At 45.6% G+C, this 18,405-nt stretch overlaps 1 protein-coding gene across 1 annotated transcript in view; it reads left to right on the forward strand.

The window, feature by feature from the left end:
• LOC121282464 (sodium/hydrogen exchanger 2-like) overlaps window positions 1–18,405 on the forward strand; it is a 196,807-nt gene that overhangs the window by 80,112 nt on the left and 98,290 nt on the right. The window contains exons 5-6 of the mRNA XM_041196168.1: window positions 11,028–11,245; window positions 13,442–13,638. Of these exons, the coding sequence (XP_041052102.1) occupies window positions 11,028–11,245; window positions 13,442–13,638 (415 nt within the window). The remainder of the gene's footprint in view (window positions 1–11,027; window positions 11,246–13,441; window positions 13,639–18,405) is intronic.

An 18,405-nucleotide genomic window follows, 5' to 3' on the forward strand; every position in this document is an offset into this window, starting at 1 on the left:
GCTTACTCAACAGTAAAAGTATTTCCCTGGATACAACATCTGCGCTGATAAAATGGTTCATCCCGGCTATTTTTTGCGGAATCACCACTCTCTTTGGTGATTTTAATGTGTTATCATCCCTGAACCTGAAGTAAGTAGAACTTTCATATTCCTTAGCGTTACTTCAGTTTTTACTATTTAGAGAATCCAGGTAACACTTTAAACAGCCCACTCCACATGCTGTGGACGTGTACCCCCTGTCTAATGTAGCACAATTGAATGAGACTGCAACGAGAACACCCATTACTGGGCCTACGCTTCTGGTGACCAGGACAATTCCTTCTGACTGATCAATATTGTCATCTTCCCCTTACGATCCTTCCTTGTCAAGTCTCATTTCAAAAACCTTATTGTTCCGTTTTGGACAATTTATTCCATGATGATATTTCGGGTTACAGCTGAAACACTTTTTTAACATTCCTCGGCTATCGTTGTCCTGCCATAGTTACCCAATTCCTGTCATCTCTTAGAGCTACCAAAAGGGTCTCTATCCTCATTTCTTTTGTTTGTGGCTTTTCTTTCGTATTGACATGTGTATCTGTTTCTAAACCATCACGAAATGCTGCCGGCATCGAATCCTCCATTTTTCGTGTTACCGCTAAATGTTCCATTGGTGCAAGGAAAGTGGCCGGAAATGAAAGTTTCCCCAAAAATTTTTTTAAGGCTTCAGACACCTGATCCAAAAGCGTATCTCTTTCTGAGAATCTAACTCCAGGCAAGACCAGGAGTCTATCCATGATCGATACTTTAGCACAATCCAAAAATTTGAAAACAAGCACTGAAATGGGGATCTCTAGAAAGAATTTCAGCAATCTGTTATATAACCTGTTAAATTCCATAATATATTCTTCTATGGAATAACTATCCATCCTTCTAAATTTATCAAGGCCTGACAGGTCTGACAATGCCTCATAAGCATTTGAAAGGTCACCTTTCTTATAAATTTTGACCATAAATTTTAAGAGCAGAATTTTACACTCCCCTGCCAGTGGTTTGTAGACGGTGGAGGGGGAGGGGGTGCGGGGGTCAGCGTAAAATCCCTTGGACGGGCTTCCCGCTAGGTTTCTGCCCAACCCGACCTCCCTGCAATTTCACGGTGGGGCGGGCGAAGCTTCGGCCAATCGGTCCGCCCTTGCCCCAACTGAGCCCCTTAATTAGCTGATTATTGACCACTTAAGGGCCGTTTCCTGCCCAGCCTCAGGGAGGAGTTCCAGGGTATGGGGGAAGCCCGAAAGTAAACCCGGTTCAGGCCTTGGGTGGGAAGGGTTGGGGGGCAGTGGGGGAACGCCTCAATCAGTAGCCTCTTTTTAATACTGCCCCCCCCCCACCCCTTAAGGGGTCCAGTAACTGGAGGGCCTCCCTCCACCCCACCAGTGGCCTCTCTGCCGATGCCCTAATCCCCTCTGTCCACATCCCCTGGTCTCCCCTTCCCATCTTGATACCCCCTGGAATCCTGAGAATTCGACCCCAAGGACTATTGCAGTCCCAGTCCTAGCCACTGCAGCTTCTGGCACTGCACAGACTAGAGAGCTGCTGGCCAATCAGATCGGCCGACAGCTGTCTAAGGCGGGTCTTCCTCCCGAGCGAGCAGCAGACATCCTGCTTCCAGACATTTAATGCTTATTGGGGCTGACTCTTCGAATGGTGGGAAGTGAAGTCCCGCCGTCCTAAAAATCCTGGCCTAAGAGTTTATCCAAACATTCCTTAGCGTCCAACTGATGAGTTTCGAGCTCTGAAAATACTTTGCACCTGATCCTGCTTCTGGTGGGAAGCGAAATTTCCAAGCCAATACCTTGCTTTTTATTTTGTAAGTATATAACCCGTGTCCATATACTTACTTCATTCTTCTGTTGACCATAAGGTTCAGCTCCACAGAACAATGTTAGAAAATAGTTTTCTGATCTTTACACTTGGTTTCAGCCATTCTTCTCAAAAGTAACTCCAATAACAATTCTCTATCTGTAACTCCAATTACAATCTTCTGTCTGAAAAAAAAATTTCTTAGTTTCCAATCTTCACCTTCAGGCAGCCATCTCTGCTACCATGTTACATGGATCAGAGCCAGTTGGCGAAGTCAAAACTAAGACAGTCTTTTCTTGCAGAGTTTATCGACTTAGTACAGAGTCAACACTCCTCTCCCAGCTATCCCCATTTATACTCTTTTGAGTATACCAAATTAACAAATAAAGGGGACAACTTAACAAATGAACAACGAATCAAATAAATAAATTAAAGAGGCAGCCTCTTAAAGGGAACTGTAACAAAAAAGACAAAATAACAAAGTTAACTTACAAAGGTCAAATCAAAATGTGATTATGGGGAGTTGGAAAGTTGGATTTAAATTCCACCACCTGCCATGGTAGGATTTGAACCCATGTCTCCAGGGTATTAGCCTAAGCCTCTGGATGACTAGTCTAGTAATATTACCACCATTTCTCCCTCTATCCCCATTTATAACCCTGCTGAGCAACCAATTAAAACAAATTAACAAATCAAGGGACAAATTAAAAGGTAGCGCCTTAAAGGGATACTGCAAAAAGAAAGACAAAATCTTAAAGGAAACTTACAAAATTTAAATTAAAATATGAATTAAGAATCCCAGCTCCCGCAGTGCCCACTGGGCACGGATGGCCTCAATCAAGCTGGCAGACACCATGTGCACTCTCTCTCTGAGGATATCCGGCCACAAACATAAAATTCTACCAATAGCCATGGTGGGATTTGAACATGTGCCTCAGGATATAAGGCTGAGCCTCTGGATTACAAGCACAGTGGCTTTACCACTACACCATCATCTCTCTCTCTAGCCTTATTTATAGGTCTACAAATACCCGTCACCTAGCTAACAAAGTAATTGCCAATATTATTGACAACAGTAAAGGTAATTCCGAGACTGGAATAACACCAGCTCCGTGATAACACCCACACTGGGAAACCACTGACACTGCGATAAAACCAGCACTGCGATAATATGAAAACTGTGTTAACAGTGGCACAGTGGTCATTTTAACACCGCAGTAACACTGACACCATGATAACACCGGGGCTGCAATAATAGCAGCTTTGGAAGAACACCGAAAATGCGATAGCATAGAAACTGCAATTTCACTGACACTGCAATAACATCAACATTGTGATAACTCCAACAGTGGAGCAACATTAATACTGCGAAAGCACTGAGCCTTAATAACTCTGATGCTGTGATAACATCGACCAGCATTGTTACGTCCAGGAGAGCGCTGTTTTTCTAGCCCCACTACTCCACAGGTCACACCATAAGTGTAAATATTTAATTCATTCACCAAATTGTCCAATTGTTCACTTTCATTATTGTTAGACCCAGGATAAAAGAGACTTTAAACAGGTTTCTTTCAATAAACTCAGAATGATTGATTTATTATGAAACAGATTTATTTTAAAAGCCTTTCTTTTAATGCAAAAATTGGTGAACATACAATTTATAATCCAGAAGTATAGCTATGTACCCCTTTAAATCCCAACACACACATACACATACACACAAAGAGTAAAACAAATGAGGTCTCTGCGGAGGTTGGCCAATAGGAACATTTTACAAAAAACAATAAAGTTTGAAGGGTTTTGATGCTGTTGATCTGTTCCTGTCACCAAGGCCTCAGCACAGATTACACATCTGATACCAGGAAGGTCCTCTAAACTTACAAATCTTTCAGATGAGCAGGAGAAACCTCGGTCTAAAAATTGGTTTACCCTGTTTTTTTGGGCAAAGGGGTTTCAATTCGTGAGCTGCCAACTCCTGTTCAGATCAAGATGGGAAACGCACTGACTTGGCATGCCCATGATGTCTGCATGATTGTAGCAAGCAGCTAAGTGCATTCCACGCTGTTTCCTTCCTTTTACCACTGCTGGCTGCCCCTGTGCTCAGCAGGGGAACCCAGTAACGTTGTTCAGCAGCCAACCTGCTTTTCTGAAAGACTCACTCCCTGTTAAACTGACGCTGCACTTCTAAGATGAAGGCTGTTGGTAAAGCAATTAGGAAGAGTCAAGGTGAAAGGGAATGACACACTAAATAAGGGAGAGAGTTCCTAGACTCAGTGATGCCACTGTAGAGGCACTGGTAACCCAGGAGAGAGGCAGTATTGATCTGTGAACCTGAGAGAGAAGGACAGAAATCATCCATGCACCAACCTCAGAAGAAAGTGCCAGGGAGGTCAATGTCCAGGGTCTGACATGAAGGACATGGTAACAGTGCTAGAAAAAATGCAGTGACCTCCCATGGGTGGTCAAGTTCATCTATGCATTGCATCTTACATCCACTACATCACCAACCTCCCAATTTGCTTAATACACCACTCCCCACCACTCACCAAGCAGCATTCCCTGGCAACTCAGGACTCATGCCTAACATTCACCAACAACACTTGACCCTCACAAACCTAACAATGCTGCAGGCATCACACCCACCTCTTACTGCCTCCACACACCTCAGGCTATTCAGCTATGGAAGCAACGTCACCCAAACGCTTTGCTACATAGCTTCTGAATCTCCCCGTTGACATGGTGGGGGCCTTGGGGGGGGGGGGGGCGGTGGTGGGGGGGGCGCTGGTGGTGCCTGGAAAGTCACACTGATGTAGTTAATGGCATTCTGCACCATCGGGCAACTCATTAGCTTGGCAGAACCATGGGCAGAATTTTCCCGTTGGCGTCCGGGGGCAGGACCCGCATAAAATGATGCGCGGTGATGTCAGACAAGCGTTCCGGCGTCACTGCATGCCATTGTGATGTTTCGCTGGGCAGACGCGCGATGATATCTGATGTGCACCCGCCATGAATTAACAGGCCCCTTGAGGCACCAATTGACGGCGATTTTTTGGTGCCCGTGCGATCTTCAGGTTGTCGCATGGGTACAATGGGCAGGCGGGTAGGACACATTTATATAAACCTCATTCATGGATGGGATAAGAGGGCTCAGTGGGATCGTGAGTGTGCTCTGTCAAATATTGATTTTTAAAGTTGCTGATACTGTGTGATCTGCAATACTTCAAAATGCATACCAGCTGCTTGGACTGGACTCACAACCTTCAGGTCAGCACTCTGCAGTGAAGAATCTTTCTTGGGCCTGCAGGTTTCAGGAAGCCTTCCCATAGCCTGGGAATGGGAGCTGAACTCTTCACTGGAGGCACCTCCTCTGAGGAGGAAGGGAGGGCTAGAAGGGGGAGAAGGCCGGGAGTGCACATTCAGCCACCTTTGGGGGGAGAGGTGCAGTTACAAGAGTGCAGGGCCAAGAGGTAGTCCAAGGCGGAAGGGGCCATAGAAGACACCACTATCCTGCTGCCAGGGTATACAGGCGGCGAAGCAGCTACCTCAATATGACTGAGGTACAGTGCCAAAGGAGGGTCCAACTCTCAAGGGAGACATTCAACTATATCTGTCAGATGATTGGACCTGAGATCTCCGCGAACTGTGTGGGTGGACACCCCATGCCAGTGGCTGTAAAGGTCATAGCTGCCCTCAACCTCTATACCTCTGGCTTCTTCCAGGGCTTGGTGGGTGATCTTTACAGTGTTTCCCATTAGCTGTTCACGCTTGTGTCAAGCAGGTTACAGACACTCCGTTCAGGCATTGACCTTCATTCACTACCGCTGGGTCCAGGCAAGCCAGACACAGCGAGCCATTGTTGGCTTCCCCTGCATCCAGGGTGCTATAGACTGCACACATGTGGCCATCAAGGTCAACAGGAAGGGCTTCCACAACATGAACGTGCAAATAGTGTGTGATCACAGGATGCAGATTCTACAAGTCTATGCATGGTACGCAGGATGCCTACATCCTCCGACACTCCCAGGCGCCAAGGCTCTTCAGTGCTCCTGTCCGGCTGGATGTTTGGCTGCTGGGTGACAAGAGCTATCCCCTTAGAAGGTGGCTCATGACTCCTCTCTGCCATCCAAGAACAGAAGCTGAGCAGCGGTACAATAGGAGCCACGCCTCCACAAGGGCTGTGGTGGAGAGAGCCATCGGTCTTCTCAAAATGTGCCTCTGATGCCTGGACCGCTCAGGGGGCGCACTCCAGTCCCCCCCAGATCCTGTGTCACTGATAGTGGTTGCATGCTGCACTCTTGACAATCTTGCGCTGGAAAGGGGGGATGCAGGGAAGATGAAGATGTCGACGCAGTGGCTGCGGCTGTACACGATGACTCCAGCTGTGAGGATGAGCGTGCACAGGGAAATGCTGAGGGGGTAGATGCTGACCTGGACATACTGCAGGGAGACAGGGACATCCGGGAGGCTTTAATCCAACGAACCTTCAGCTAGCACACCACATAAGGACCTCCAGTACAAGCCCGTGCTGCAGGCTCTATACTCGATACCTGAGTGCAAAATCTGCCTGGATAGGAACATTAACTAAGGGCCTTGTTAACAAAGCTGAATGTCCCACAAAGCACTCATTACATTATTGGTAATCATCCACCTGCAGAAGAAAAGAGGCACCCTCAGCTATGGTGAAATGCCTGAATTTAATGTTACAACAAAAAGAACTTAAGAGGACAAAATGACAAAGGTGTTAAACATCACACCAACTCATAAAGACCTCATTGTGGGCCAACACAAAAGCACCAGTGATAAACCCGTGATGTGCCTAAGGTGCCTTATGTTTTCGTTTTTGGGTGCTACGTCTTGGTGCTGCCCCATCTCTGGGACTGGCATCTGAGACAGGCTGCTGACCCTGCTGTCCTGTTGGCCTCGATGACCTTGGCGGCCGTCCTCTGGCTCATGGAGCTTGTGCTGGCCCCACCTGGGAGGAAGCTGCCAATTCCACCATTGGCATCTCCCCAGTCATTGCAGCCTCAACGGATGTAACGGTCACTGGCAGAGGGGAGGAGGAGCTGCCACTCTCATCAGGAGCACCCTGAGAGGAGCTGGCAAACTTGGTGCCCAGACCATCTCCCATGCTGGCACTGACCAGCCGAGGTCAATGCCGCTGTGAGGGCTTGCGGGTCTGAGCGCATGCCCAGGAAGCCCTGATTGGTCTCCTGGAGGAGCCTCTTCACAAGAGTCACCACTCTCACCATGGAGGACGTATGGTGCTCCGCCATGAGGATCATTGAATCGGCGATGATCCACATAGACTCCTCCACCACGGACACCAAGCCAAGCATAGCCTCATATATCTCCACCAGATGCTCACCCAGCCACATTCCCTGCATTTGCTGTGTTGCAGACAACTCCAGAGGCACATAATCAGCTACCAACTGAGCATGTGCCTGGTCCCCTGCAGTCCTCCGACTGCTGGCGTCATGGGCACTCTGTTTCTGCCAGCTCCTCCAGCGACTGTGAAGTGCCCTCACAGCTGCGTCTCGGGATACTAGCTGATGTTCTAATTCCCACTGAGGTGCTAGTATCTGCGCTGGTGCCTGCCTGGTAGAGATGGTGTGACGCTGGTGAGACTTCAGGGCCTCTGCTGCTCCTCCTCCCAGCCCTGCTCCACTGATGCTGAAAGGAAGAACAAGGACATTGGATCAGTTAACGTGGAGACAATGACAAAGTGCATCCCTGTCCCCCGGATCATTATGCGCTCATCCTTCCATAAGCAATGGTCAAGCCATGTTGCAAACTTCAATCACTGAACATTCAGCACTGCCATGGCTGTTGGGAGAACAATGGTCACATCAGTGTTGGACATACATACCTGCCCGTTATACCCCAGCCTCACCGACACCGGTGGACCTGGGCACAGATTTAGGGCCTCCTGCTCGAAGCAGCTGAGAATCGCACCTGGGCCGGCGCTCTGCCAGTCCTCACCCACTTATGTGCACTCTTTTCCTGAAAAGGAGAGAAGACCTTTGATTAGTGCTGCTTGTACCTGGATTCTCTTTGTGAATGGTCCACCCCAACCAGAGTGGGACATTGCAGGGCTCCAGTCCCTCCTCACCCCACTGCTGCTGAACACTCACACAAAGATGCCAAGCCTGTCCCCCTACATCCCCCTTGGCCAAATGCTGCCTACATCACATGTGGCATCATACGGTCTAACCTTCCATTGCAATGAGGCACAAGCATGTGGAGTGCAGAGGACAGCAGATCAATAGGTGCCAACATCACCTTGAAACTCCCCTACCAGCATGTCATCAACCTGACTTGGACATGTCCTGGAGTTCCAGCATTGCGCCTGGGTGCAGCTCCTCCAGGTTGCCCCCAAAACAGTAATGCAGGTCTCAGTGTACCACATGTTGTGGGTGCAGAACCCATCTTATCACCACCTTCTCAGGGTGACCTTGGCATGGGCAATTTCTGCTGGCCCACCCAGTGAAGGGCACATGCCATCAATTATTCAATGCAGTCACTACACTCGGGCTTGTGGGGGGGTGGGGGCACCAGGGGAAAGCCTATTTGCTGGGCTAAGTGACCAATGCCAACATGGTACTCGCCCTTCCCGAGTGCAACAGTCGTTGAAGCACTTGTGACACTGGATCCAGGTGCGTTGCATCATGTTGTGGGAACTCACAATCCCCGCCACCTCTCCCAGGCATATTTGGCCATGTGGGGTGGCTTCCTCCTCCTGTCTTGGGGTACGAGGACCTCCTGCCATGCTGCCACCTCCTTGAGGAGGACAGTAAGGCAATCATTTGAAAAATGAGGGCACAGCCAGCCCTATCCTCCTGTCTGACCTGCTCACCAGCAGTGTTCTGGGGACCCCTTCCACTAGCCATGTTTCACAGCCTTTGAAAGGCTACAGCAGCTTTGTTAATCAGGCTGCTGGGTCACCATTGGACCAGCAATCATTGCAGTCCCGTCGCTGCCCGCCCAATCCCGCTGTCATCAGGAGCTGTGATTCACACTGGGCAAGCCTTAATTGACCCGCACATCGTAAAATGGCGGCACAGACCCAATCGCGGGCAGCAGTCAGGTCCGCGCCCACCCACTCTCGCTCCACCTGCCCGCCAGGCAAAAAATTCTGCCCATGTGCCCTTTGACCTTGCTCCTGCCTCCTGTGGGAGAACAGGGTGAACACCTGCTTGGTATACTTGACCGCCATCAATTCTGGGATGCTTGGACTAACTCTCCAATGTAATATATTGGTGATGTCTCCCACTGCTGCCTGGAAGGATCTAAAGGTGTAAGAATGAGGATGGTGATGACCTTCACAGCCAGTGGAAAGGTCATCATCACCCTACCATGAGGTTGCAGGTGGGGCTGAAGGAAGTGACACAGTTCTATGCCCATCTTCTCAGGCATTGCTCCTATCTTATTGGAATGTTGGAGAGTTCCTCCTGGATTACCCATGGTGGCTAGGACCTTTGATGGGGAGGTGTGTTCCTCCTCCTTTCTCACAGAACTTCTCCTCTCTACCTCTATTATCTACTGGTCAGGTTGCAGAGCTAAGAGGTAATTTAACAGCTACCCCTTCTCTCAGCTTGAATCCCGTACTCTTCTCTCCTCCCTTATTGTTCCCAGAACCTTCCACAAATGTTCTAGCAGCTCACCACAATGCTTCTACTAATTGTGCCTGAGCAAAAGTAAGTAACAAATGCCTCACCTATAACTACTTGAATGTTCCTTTAAATAGCCCTAGAACAGGGCCTACCTTGCCTTTCTGTGGTTGTTTTCAAGAGTGGCACACAAGTCTGTGGCCAAGACTCAATCTGCCCAAATTTGGAATCTTGGCATCTCATCAGCCATTTAGGTTGTGGAGCTGTCTCATCATCCATGCAGCTGACACACCCATGTGCACACTTCTCCTCAGCCATGCTGTCTGGGCCGTACAGGAAGCTGCAGCACAAAAATCACTCTAAGCCTCAGTAGCATCACCAGTGGCAACAATATGCAAAGCGATTTCTAACCCTTTTTTTTCACAGAGTTTTCTGTGAAGTTAGCCATTGAAGCAGAGATCATGCCAATCTTTAAGAATAGATTAGATGGGGGTTGAAGGAAAGGGAACTTAAAGGGCCAGTGGAGCAAAGAAGACACACAGGATGAGGACTACTGTTCATGTGGAAAATGAATACCAATACAGACTGGGTGGGCTGTGTGATTTTTTAAAAAAAATGTCCATGGGGTGTGAGTGTCACTGGCAAGCCCAGCATTTGTTGCCTCTCTGTATGATGTCTCTGCTGTAAGACATGCAACAATCAAATTGTGCACAGCAAGCTCCCTCAAACAGCAATGCAGTAATGACCTGATGATCTCTTTTAGTGATATCCTTGAGGATAAATATTGGCCAGGACACCAGGGAGAACTCTCCTGCTCTTCTTTGAAATATGTGCCATGAGAACTTTTATGTCCACCTGAGAGATCAGGTGGGCCTCAGTTTAATGTCTCATCCAAAAAACTGCACCCATGACAGTGAGTACTCTCTCAGTACTGCACTGGCATGGCAGCCAATATTTGTGTGCTCAAATCTCTGGATTGGGCCTCAAACCTTTTGATCCAAGGTGAGAGTGCTACCAACAAAACCACAGCTGACACTTAAATAAATGCTTTTCATTAACTAGAATTATTTATTGCAATTGCAGTATGATCCAGTCAGCTTTCCTGAATTTTGAGAGCATTACAAAGGGTTCATCAGTTGTTTCTTTGGGAAGACAAGCCAGGCTTTTCAGGAGTGAAAATTAGGAATCATTTCCAAACACAAAGGGTGGTAGACATTTGGAACTTTCTTTGCAAACAGCAAGTGATGCTGTTAAATTTAAAACTGAGATTGAAATTTTCTGTTAGCCAAAGGTATTAAGGGGTAAGGGGAAAAAGAGGGTAAAAGGAGTTAGATTGCAGATCTGTCATGATTTCATTGAATGGTAGAACAGTCTTGAGGACTAAATATGTTACTCCTGTTACTATTCACTTATGTTCCTAAGGAGAAGGTCAAGTTGACTAATAACTAGCAGATACAGAATGCAGGTTTGCACATTAACAATATTTAAAGTAATTGCAACCCAGGCATTGATAATGTCAATTAAATTGATAAGGGAAATCTTCAATTGGTTCAATTAATATTATGTGAATGTATCTTTCAGAATTATTGCCTGCTCTATGAGTATGAAGCGATATGTGGAGGCTAATATCTCTCAGAAGTCTCACACTACAATCAAATACTTCATGAAGATGTGGAGCAGTGTGAGTGAGACCCTCATCTTTATTTTCCTCGGTGTTTCTACTATTGGGGACAAGCACGAATGGAGTTGGCCCTATGTATGTTTCACAATGATATTTTGCCTTGTCTGGAGAGCAGTTGGTAATTAGAATTTATTTTCTCTCTCTCTTCTCAATAACTTGCTCACCCTTCCCCCCTTTCACACCCACACACATCCCATAATGTTCCCCAGCCAAGAAGGGCACAGAGATGGTTTAGCATGAAACTAAGACATGTCTTTGGAACGTTTAATAGCTAGAAAAGACAGAGTCAGCAACTTTAGCTGGACTTATTCCTGGAGGTCTCATCCCATGAGCACTCACTTTCAGTTGTCCGTCAAGTCAAATGGCATTCTTTCCCCATTTTATAACTAATGTGACAAAGTAGTCCATCAAAACTACAACAAGTATATACCTTTTTAATGCTCCATTTTTTTCTCCTTGCCACAGTGTTCACTGTAGCAGTGGGCCTACATTCTCCTGAGTTTAGAAGAATGAGGGGCAATGTCAATTAAACATAGATTCTGAAGGGGCTTGATAGATTGTTTCTGCTGGTCGGGGAGTCTAAAACATAGAGGCACAGTCTCAGGATAAAGGCCAATCCTTTAGGACTGAGATGAGAAATTACTTCATTCAAAGAGTTGTGAATCTTTGGAATTCTCTAGCCCAGAGGGTTGTGGGTGCTTCATTGTTGAATACATTTAAGACTGGGATAGACAGATTTTTGATCTCTCAGGGAATAAAGGGGTATGGGGAGCAGGTGGGCAAGTGGAGTTGAAGCCCAAGATCAACCATGATCATATTGAATGGCAGAGCAGGCATGACAGGCCATGTGGTCTACTCCTGCTCCTATTTCTTGTGTTCTTGTTCAGGAAATTAACCTTTAATAAGAGAGCAGCTTGGGAATAAGAAAGCCGCTGATTTTATTTCTCTCCGTGTGGACGAACAAATTCCTGTGCCGGTTGCCTCACTTAATGAGGCACTTAATTATCCATGTGGATAATCACGGGATTGGATCCCATATCCCACCAGTTTTGCAACAACTGAGGCACCATAATACTCTGGCAAGATGATGCTCACTGTAGAACCAAGTCCAATTTCAAGTCATTGTTGTGTTGTGTGAACTTACACTCTAGGAATTGAAATCCTAATCTAATTGGCATGAACTAACCAATACCTTCTTTTTCGAAATGTATGTATTTTAGCAACATTTTGTGGCTGAAGTATGAATGTATAGTGGCCAAAAAGATTAATGTTTGCTGAAGAAAAGGTGTACATCACAAGATAAATTTTGTGGGCAATTCTTGGGAGATTGGAATGGATTCTCATGGAGCAAAGGATTCCTTCTCAAGTCCAAAGTTTCTGTCAAGCAAGACTTTGTGAAGAGTGCAGTGTCTCACCAAATGTTAACTTGACTCACAAAGGACAATGTGTGAAGCAGACCTGCTGTTGTATTGTGCATAGATTTGCAATAATCTTAGTGTGACATTCAGGCAGAGTTTAGGAAGAGTTTGTTTGGTAGATGTCATCTCTTGGTTCCCCAAAGCCTGTCCACCATATCTACAAGGCCCAAGTCAAGAGTGTGATGGAATGCTCTCCACTTGCCTGGACGTGTGTAACTTCAACAACACTCAGGAAGCTCAACATCATTCAGGACAAAGAAGCCCACTTCATTGGCACCCATCCACCACCTTAAATATTCACTCTCTCCACTACTGATGCACAGTGGTAGCAGTGTGTACCATCTACAAGATGCACTGCAGCAACTCACCAACGCTCCTTTGACAGCACCTTCCAAACTCGCGACCTCTGCCACCTATAAGGACGGGGCAGCAGATGCATAGGAACACCACTGTCCGTAAGCTGCACAGCATCTTTCACTGTCGCTGAGTCAAAATCCTGGAACCCTCTTTTTAACAGCACTGTAGACATGGACTGCAGCAGTTCAAGAAGACAGCTCACCCCCACCTTCTCAAGGGCAATTAGGAATGAGCAATAAATGCCAGCCTAGCCAGCAGTGCCCACATCCCATGAAAGAATACATTTTTTAAAAATGTGTTTTTCTGGTGAATTGTAATACTTTTGCTAATGTCAAACTTAATTGAAAAAAGACACTGAGAAAACTCAGTTTGCAGGAAGCAGATAACAAGAGCCTATTCCTGAGAAGATCATTGAACTGTAGTTCAGGGACTTGTGAAAGCAAAAGAATTTCATTTTCTCAATGTTATCATCCCCTGATTTTCCAGTAGCTACCAATGTCTGTAACAGATTTTCTTCTCAATTTCTTTTTTGTTTTCAGGTGTCATTTTCCTGACATTTATCGTGAATAAGTTCCGTGTGAATGTGGTAACGAGAAAGGATCAGTTCATTATAGCCTACGGCGGATTGCGAGGAGCAATCTGTTTCTCCCTTGTTTTCTTACTTCCAAATTTCCCTCAGAAGAAGTTGTTCACCACAGCTACTATAGTGGTCATCTTTTTTACAGTCTTTGTTCAGGTAAGCAGGGATTTGCCTACTTACGGTGTGTCATTAAATAATATGTTCTACATGTCACCTTGGCTTTAGAACAATGTCTAATCCCTTCTGTTGCAATATCATATGGGTCATGGCTAAAGCACCTTAACAAAATTGGATGCCATTCTCACTTACCGAGTCTGGACATACCCTGCAAACAGGCATCTGCATTAAACTTTCACAGCTCCCTGAGCCAAGCCATTCTTATAACCCACAAACCACGCACAAGAATGGTGAAAAATCCTACACTGTTACAACAATCATAAACTAAGTGCAAATGAGAAAGGTAACCTAGCCCATTTTAGACCATGTGCTTAAGGAAAAAAATTAGACCACAAGACCATAAGACATAGGAGCAGAAATTAGGCCGTTTGGCCCATTGAGTTTGCTCCGCCATTCAATCATGGCTGATAAGTTTTTCAACCCCATTCTCCCGCCTTCTCCCCGTGATCTTTGATCCCCTTACCTATCAAGAACCTATCTATCTCGGTCTTAAATACACTCAATGACCTGGCCTCCACAGCCTTCTGTGGCAAAGAATTCCATAGATTCACCACTCTCTGGCTAAAGAAGTTGCTCCTCATCTCTGTTCTAAAAGGTCTTCCCATTACTCTGAGGCTGTGCCCTCGGATCCTAGTCGCTCCTACTAATGGAAACATCTTCCGCACGTCCACTCTATTCAGGCCTTTCAGTATTCTGTAAGTTTCAATCAGATCCCCCCATATCCTTCTAAACTCCATCGAGTATAGACCCAGAGTCCTCAAACGTTCTTCATATGTTAAGCCTTTCATTCCTGGGATCGTTCTCGCGAACCTCTTCTGGACCCTCTCCAGGGCCAGAACATCCTTCCTGAGGTACGGGGCCCAAAATTGCTCACAATATTCTAAATGTGGTCTGACCAGAGCCTTATAAAGCCTCAGCACACATCCCTGCTTTTATATTCTAGTCCTCTCGAAACAAGTGCCGACATTGCATTTGCCTTCCTAACTACCAACTCAACCTGCAAGTTAACCTTAAGAGAATCCTGGACTAGGACTCCCAAGACCCTTTGCACTCCAGATTTCTGAATTCTCTCCCCATTTAGAAAATAGTCTATGCTTCTATTCTTCCTACCAAAGTGTATGATTTCACACTTCCCCACGTTGTATTCCATCTGCCACTTCTTTGCCCATTCTCCTAACCTGTCCAAATCCTTCTGCAGCCTTCCTGCCTCCTCAATACTACCTGTTCCTCCACCTATCTTTGTATCATCTGCAAACTTAGCCAGGATAACCTCAGTTCCTTCATCTAGATCATTAATGTATAAAGTGAAAAGTTGTTGTCCGAACACTGACCCCTGCGGAATTCCACTAATCACCGGCCGCCATCCTGAGAAGGACCCCCTTATCCCCACTCTCTGCCTCCTGCCAGACAGACAATCTTCTATCCATGCTAAAAAGAAATTAAAACCTTGCAGCATGCAACTGGGTCTTTATGGCTAAAATTTCCACCTCCTGCTCTCTTGGGAACTCAGTTCAAAGTATGGAATACCCTTTGTATGAAAAGGTTCTTCCAGACATTAGCACTCCTTTCCTTGCCATAGGTTTCCTCACTCTGCTCATTAATCCATATATATCTTTTCTTTATTGTTTTACATCTTCTATACATTTTCTCCTTAGTTGTCTCCTCACTTCGTATAGCTAAGCCTGATCCAGATTACAAGTTCAAGGGAACAAAAGAACATATATTTAAATTGCATCTTACCCTGCCCTCAAATTGCCCTTTAAGGCAGTACAGCCAATGGATTATCAATGAAATGCAGTCACTATTGGCGTGTGAGTATGAAAACCACAATAGTAAATCTTGGTAGATAGGGCAGGAATCAGACGGAGTGGAAGCAGCTTTTTAGAAAACCCGCTCAATTTTCATTCCACAGTGTGTCTTCCCTTATCGTTCAATCCTCTGATACTAGAGATCAGCCTTTGGTTTTACTCTGTACTTTCAATGTGATCTAAACATTGTTCTCATGTGTTGTCATCAAAATGGACACAATATTTCTGACTGAAGTTATCAAAATTATGATAAATGAAACAAGGAGAAATGATTTGCCCTTGTTGGCGATTTGGTAAGTAGAGACTATGGATGGAATTTTACGGCCCCTCCCACCAGCGGGATCTTCTGGTTCCACCAGTCAAGGAAGTTTCGAAGAGCTCGCTGCATTTTACAGCCCCGTCCCCACCACAACAGGGCCGTAAAATTTAGCCCTATAAATTTAAGATCTATCTGAAAAGCATGAAACCAGAGGCTGGGAGATATGTAGAGAGTTCTTAGGACATTGAAAGCCCTGCCAGGGACAATGATGGAAATAAGATACATAATAGCTTTTAAAACAGAAATGGATAATTATTTTAAAAATAAAAATTTAAAGAGCAATGGTCATGGTCAGGGGAATTAAACTAAACAGGAGCTCTTTCAGAGGGTGGGCGCAGGCAAGGACGGCCTTTCAACCACACCTTGAGCTACCCAGACATTTTTCACAGTTTGTATTCTGCCCAGGTTTTCTTCCATTAGATGATACTCACTGATATCTGTATTGAATTTCATGTCCCCTCACTGAGATTCTAACTTCTCCTGTGGGTCTTTGACTGCTTTCTTTGACTTGACTTCAGCTCTCTAATTTGGTGAGTTGGCAATTTTGCTTGGAACTTCTGAATCTAAGCTATGGACATAAATTAGAACCAACTACCGGGGCACCCCATTCATTACTTCCCGTTGCCTCAACATCACTTTTCTTACAAGTACTCACTGCTTCCATTATCCTTCAGTTGGTTTTTTGAAGGCCCATTTCTCACTGCTTTAAGCTTATGGGCAGAATTTAGTAGGGAAAGTTTGGATCCCATGGATATAGAAGCAGGTGTAACATCTACTCGCACCCAATCCCCCCAACTTCCCACTTCAATCAAGCCCTGGCTGGCAAAATAATGGGATGGATTCAAGGGCAGAATATGCTAGGGGCGGCAACAGTGCCAGTCTGCTCAAAGGGGGCATCTGAAGGAGAAGGGCAGAGGGCAGTGAATAGGAAGGCAGTGAAGGGCAACTGTAGGCAGAAGGGCTGCTGGAACCCTGTCAGCCCCATTGCCACCTGATTGACTATGAGTCACTGGAGGCTGAGGGCAGAAGCTCAAAAACTGTAACAGCTTGACGAGAATCAACTTCAACTGTTACCCATCACTAATGGCAGAGGAACATGCACGGATGGCCCCACGGTTTAGTGTTGACTCCCTGCATACCCTCCAGGTTGTCATTTAATGGCGAGTGGTTCTCCTTCCGAGGGATGACCAAGGGAGTCCTCCCCAATTGACAGAGAAAACCAGGAAGAGGTGCTCAGTAGCAGGCAGGTCATGGCTAGAACCTGTTCTAGTAATGTTGGCAAAGGGTTTAAGTATTTGCAAGACACAGGGGAGGACTTCTCCGCTCTTCTTTGAAATAGTGCCATGGGATCTTTCACATTCAAAGCAGACAGACCTATGGTTTAAAATTTCATCCAAGAGGCATCCTCACCTCAGTACTGCACTCAGTATGTCAGCTGAAGTTTTGTACTCAAGTGTCTGGAGCAGGACTGGAACCCACAGTTCCCAGATTTGGAGCTAAGACTGCTACCAACTGAGTGAGCCACAGTAGTAGTGACATTAGCAAACCTGTGACGCCAATCTGCAAATTCAACTGAAGTGACAACCTATCTATTTAAGTAGGTTTAACATTTCCATTAAGATAGGTGGCAGAGGAAAGTTAAATGGCCATGTTAAATCTTCATCTGCTGATATCTCCCCATCATTCCTCGGCTATTCTTACTAATAGTGAATGTTATTCGAGATCTTGTATTTTAAATTACTATACCCCTTTGTCAAACCTTTTATTGTGTACATCAATAATTCTCCTAAAGGCTACAACAGCTCAATTTACTGAGTGAGTGTGCTTGTACAATATTGCAGATCTAAGCTTCTCATCAACAGATCAATAATCAGCATTAAGAGGCTGAAATAAGAATTGCACAAATGAGATGCTAGAAAAGAGGCAGCCTCTTTGTTAAAAATGAATGAAAGGATATTCCCCGCTTGAATTGAGTACTGTGCTCAGTTTGGGCTGCCAAACCATATATAAAAATGACTTGAATCAAAGGAGTGGAGCAGGGAAAAGTCACAAGGATAGTTCTCACTGTCAAGGAATCAAGTTACAAGGAAAGACTGGGGAAAAGGGAGATCTTTACGCTTGGAGTTTCTGCTAGGTTGTGTTGGTTTTCTTGACACAATTTGTCCAATTCAGTCAACCCAGCACAAAAGGTCGGAGGTCTTTAAACTCAAATTATGTCCAATGCAAATTGAGTTTATGTGCTCATTTGAATATCGTGCCAGAATTTGGTCCCACCCACAAAACTGGCCACACCCAGATTGCTGGTAGCATCAGTGCATGACCTCTACCCCATTCAGTCTTATCAAGAGGTGATTGGAGGAGACTTTATAGAAACACACAAGGTATTAAATGGTATAGATAAAATGAATCCATATTTACGTTGCATCTTATTGTGCCATCAGGATGTCCTAAAGGATTTTCCAACCAGTAGATCACTTTTGAAATGCAGTCAATATTGTCTTCCTGAAAAAAGATATAACCATTTGCCACTCAGTAAGGTGCCATAAACAGCAAGTTAGTGCTTAACTAGATAGTTCATTTTTGTGGGGTTTGCTAAGGGGGGATGTTGACCAGAGCAAA

The sequence above is a fragment of the Carcharodon carcharias genome, chromosome 9 (assembly GCF_017639515.1).
Source record: "Carcharodon carcharias isolate sCarCar2 chromosome 9, sCarCar2.pri, whole genome shotgun sequence".
Taxonomy (NCBI): Eukaryota; Metazoa; Chordata; class Chondrichthyes; order Lamniformes; family Lamnidae; genus Carcharodon; species Carcharodon carcharias.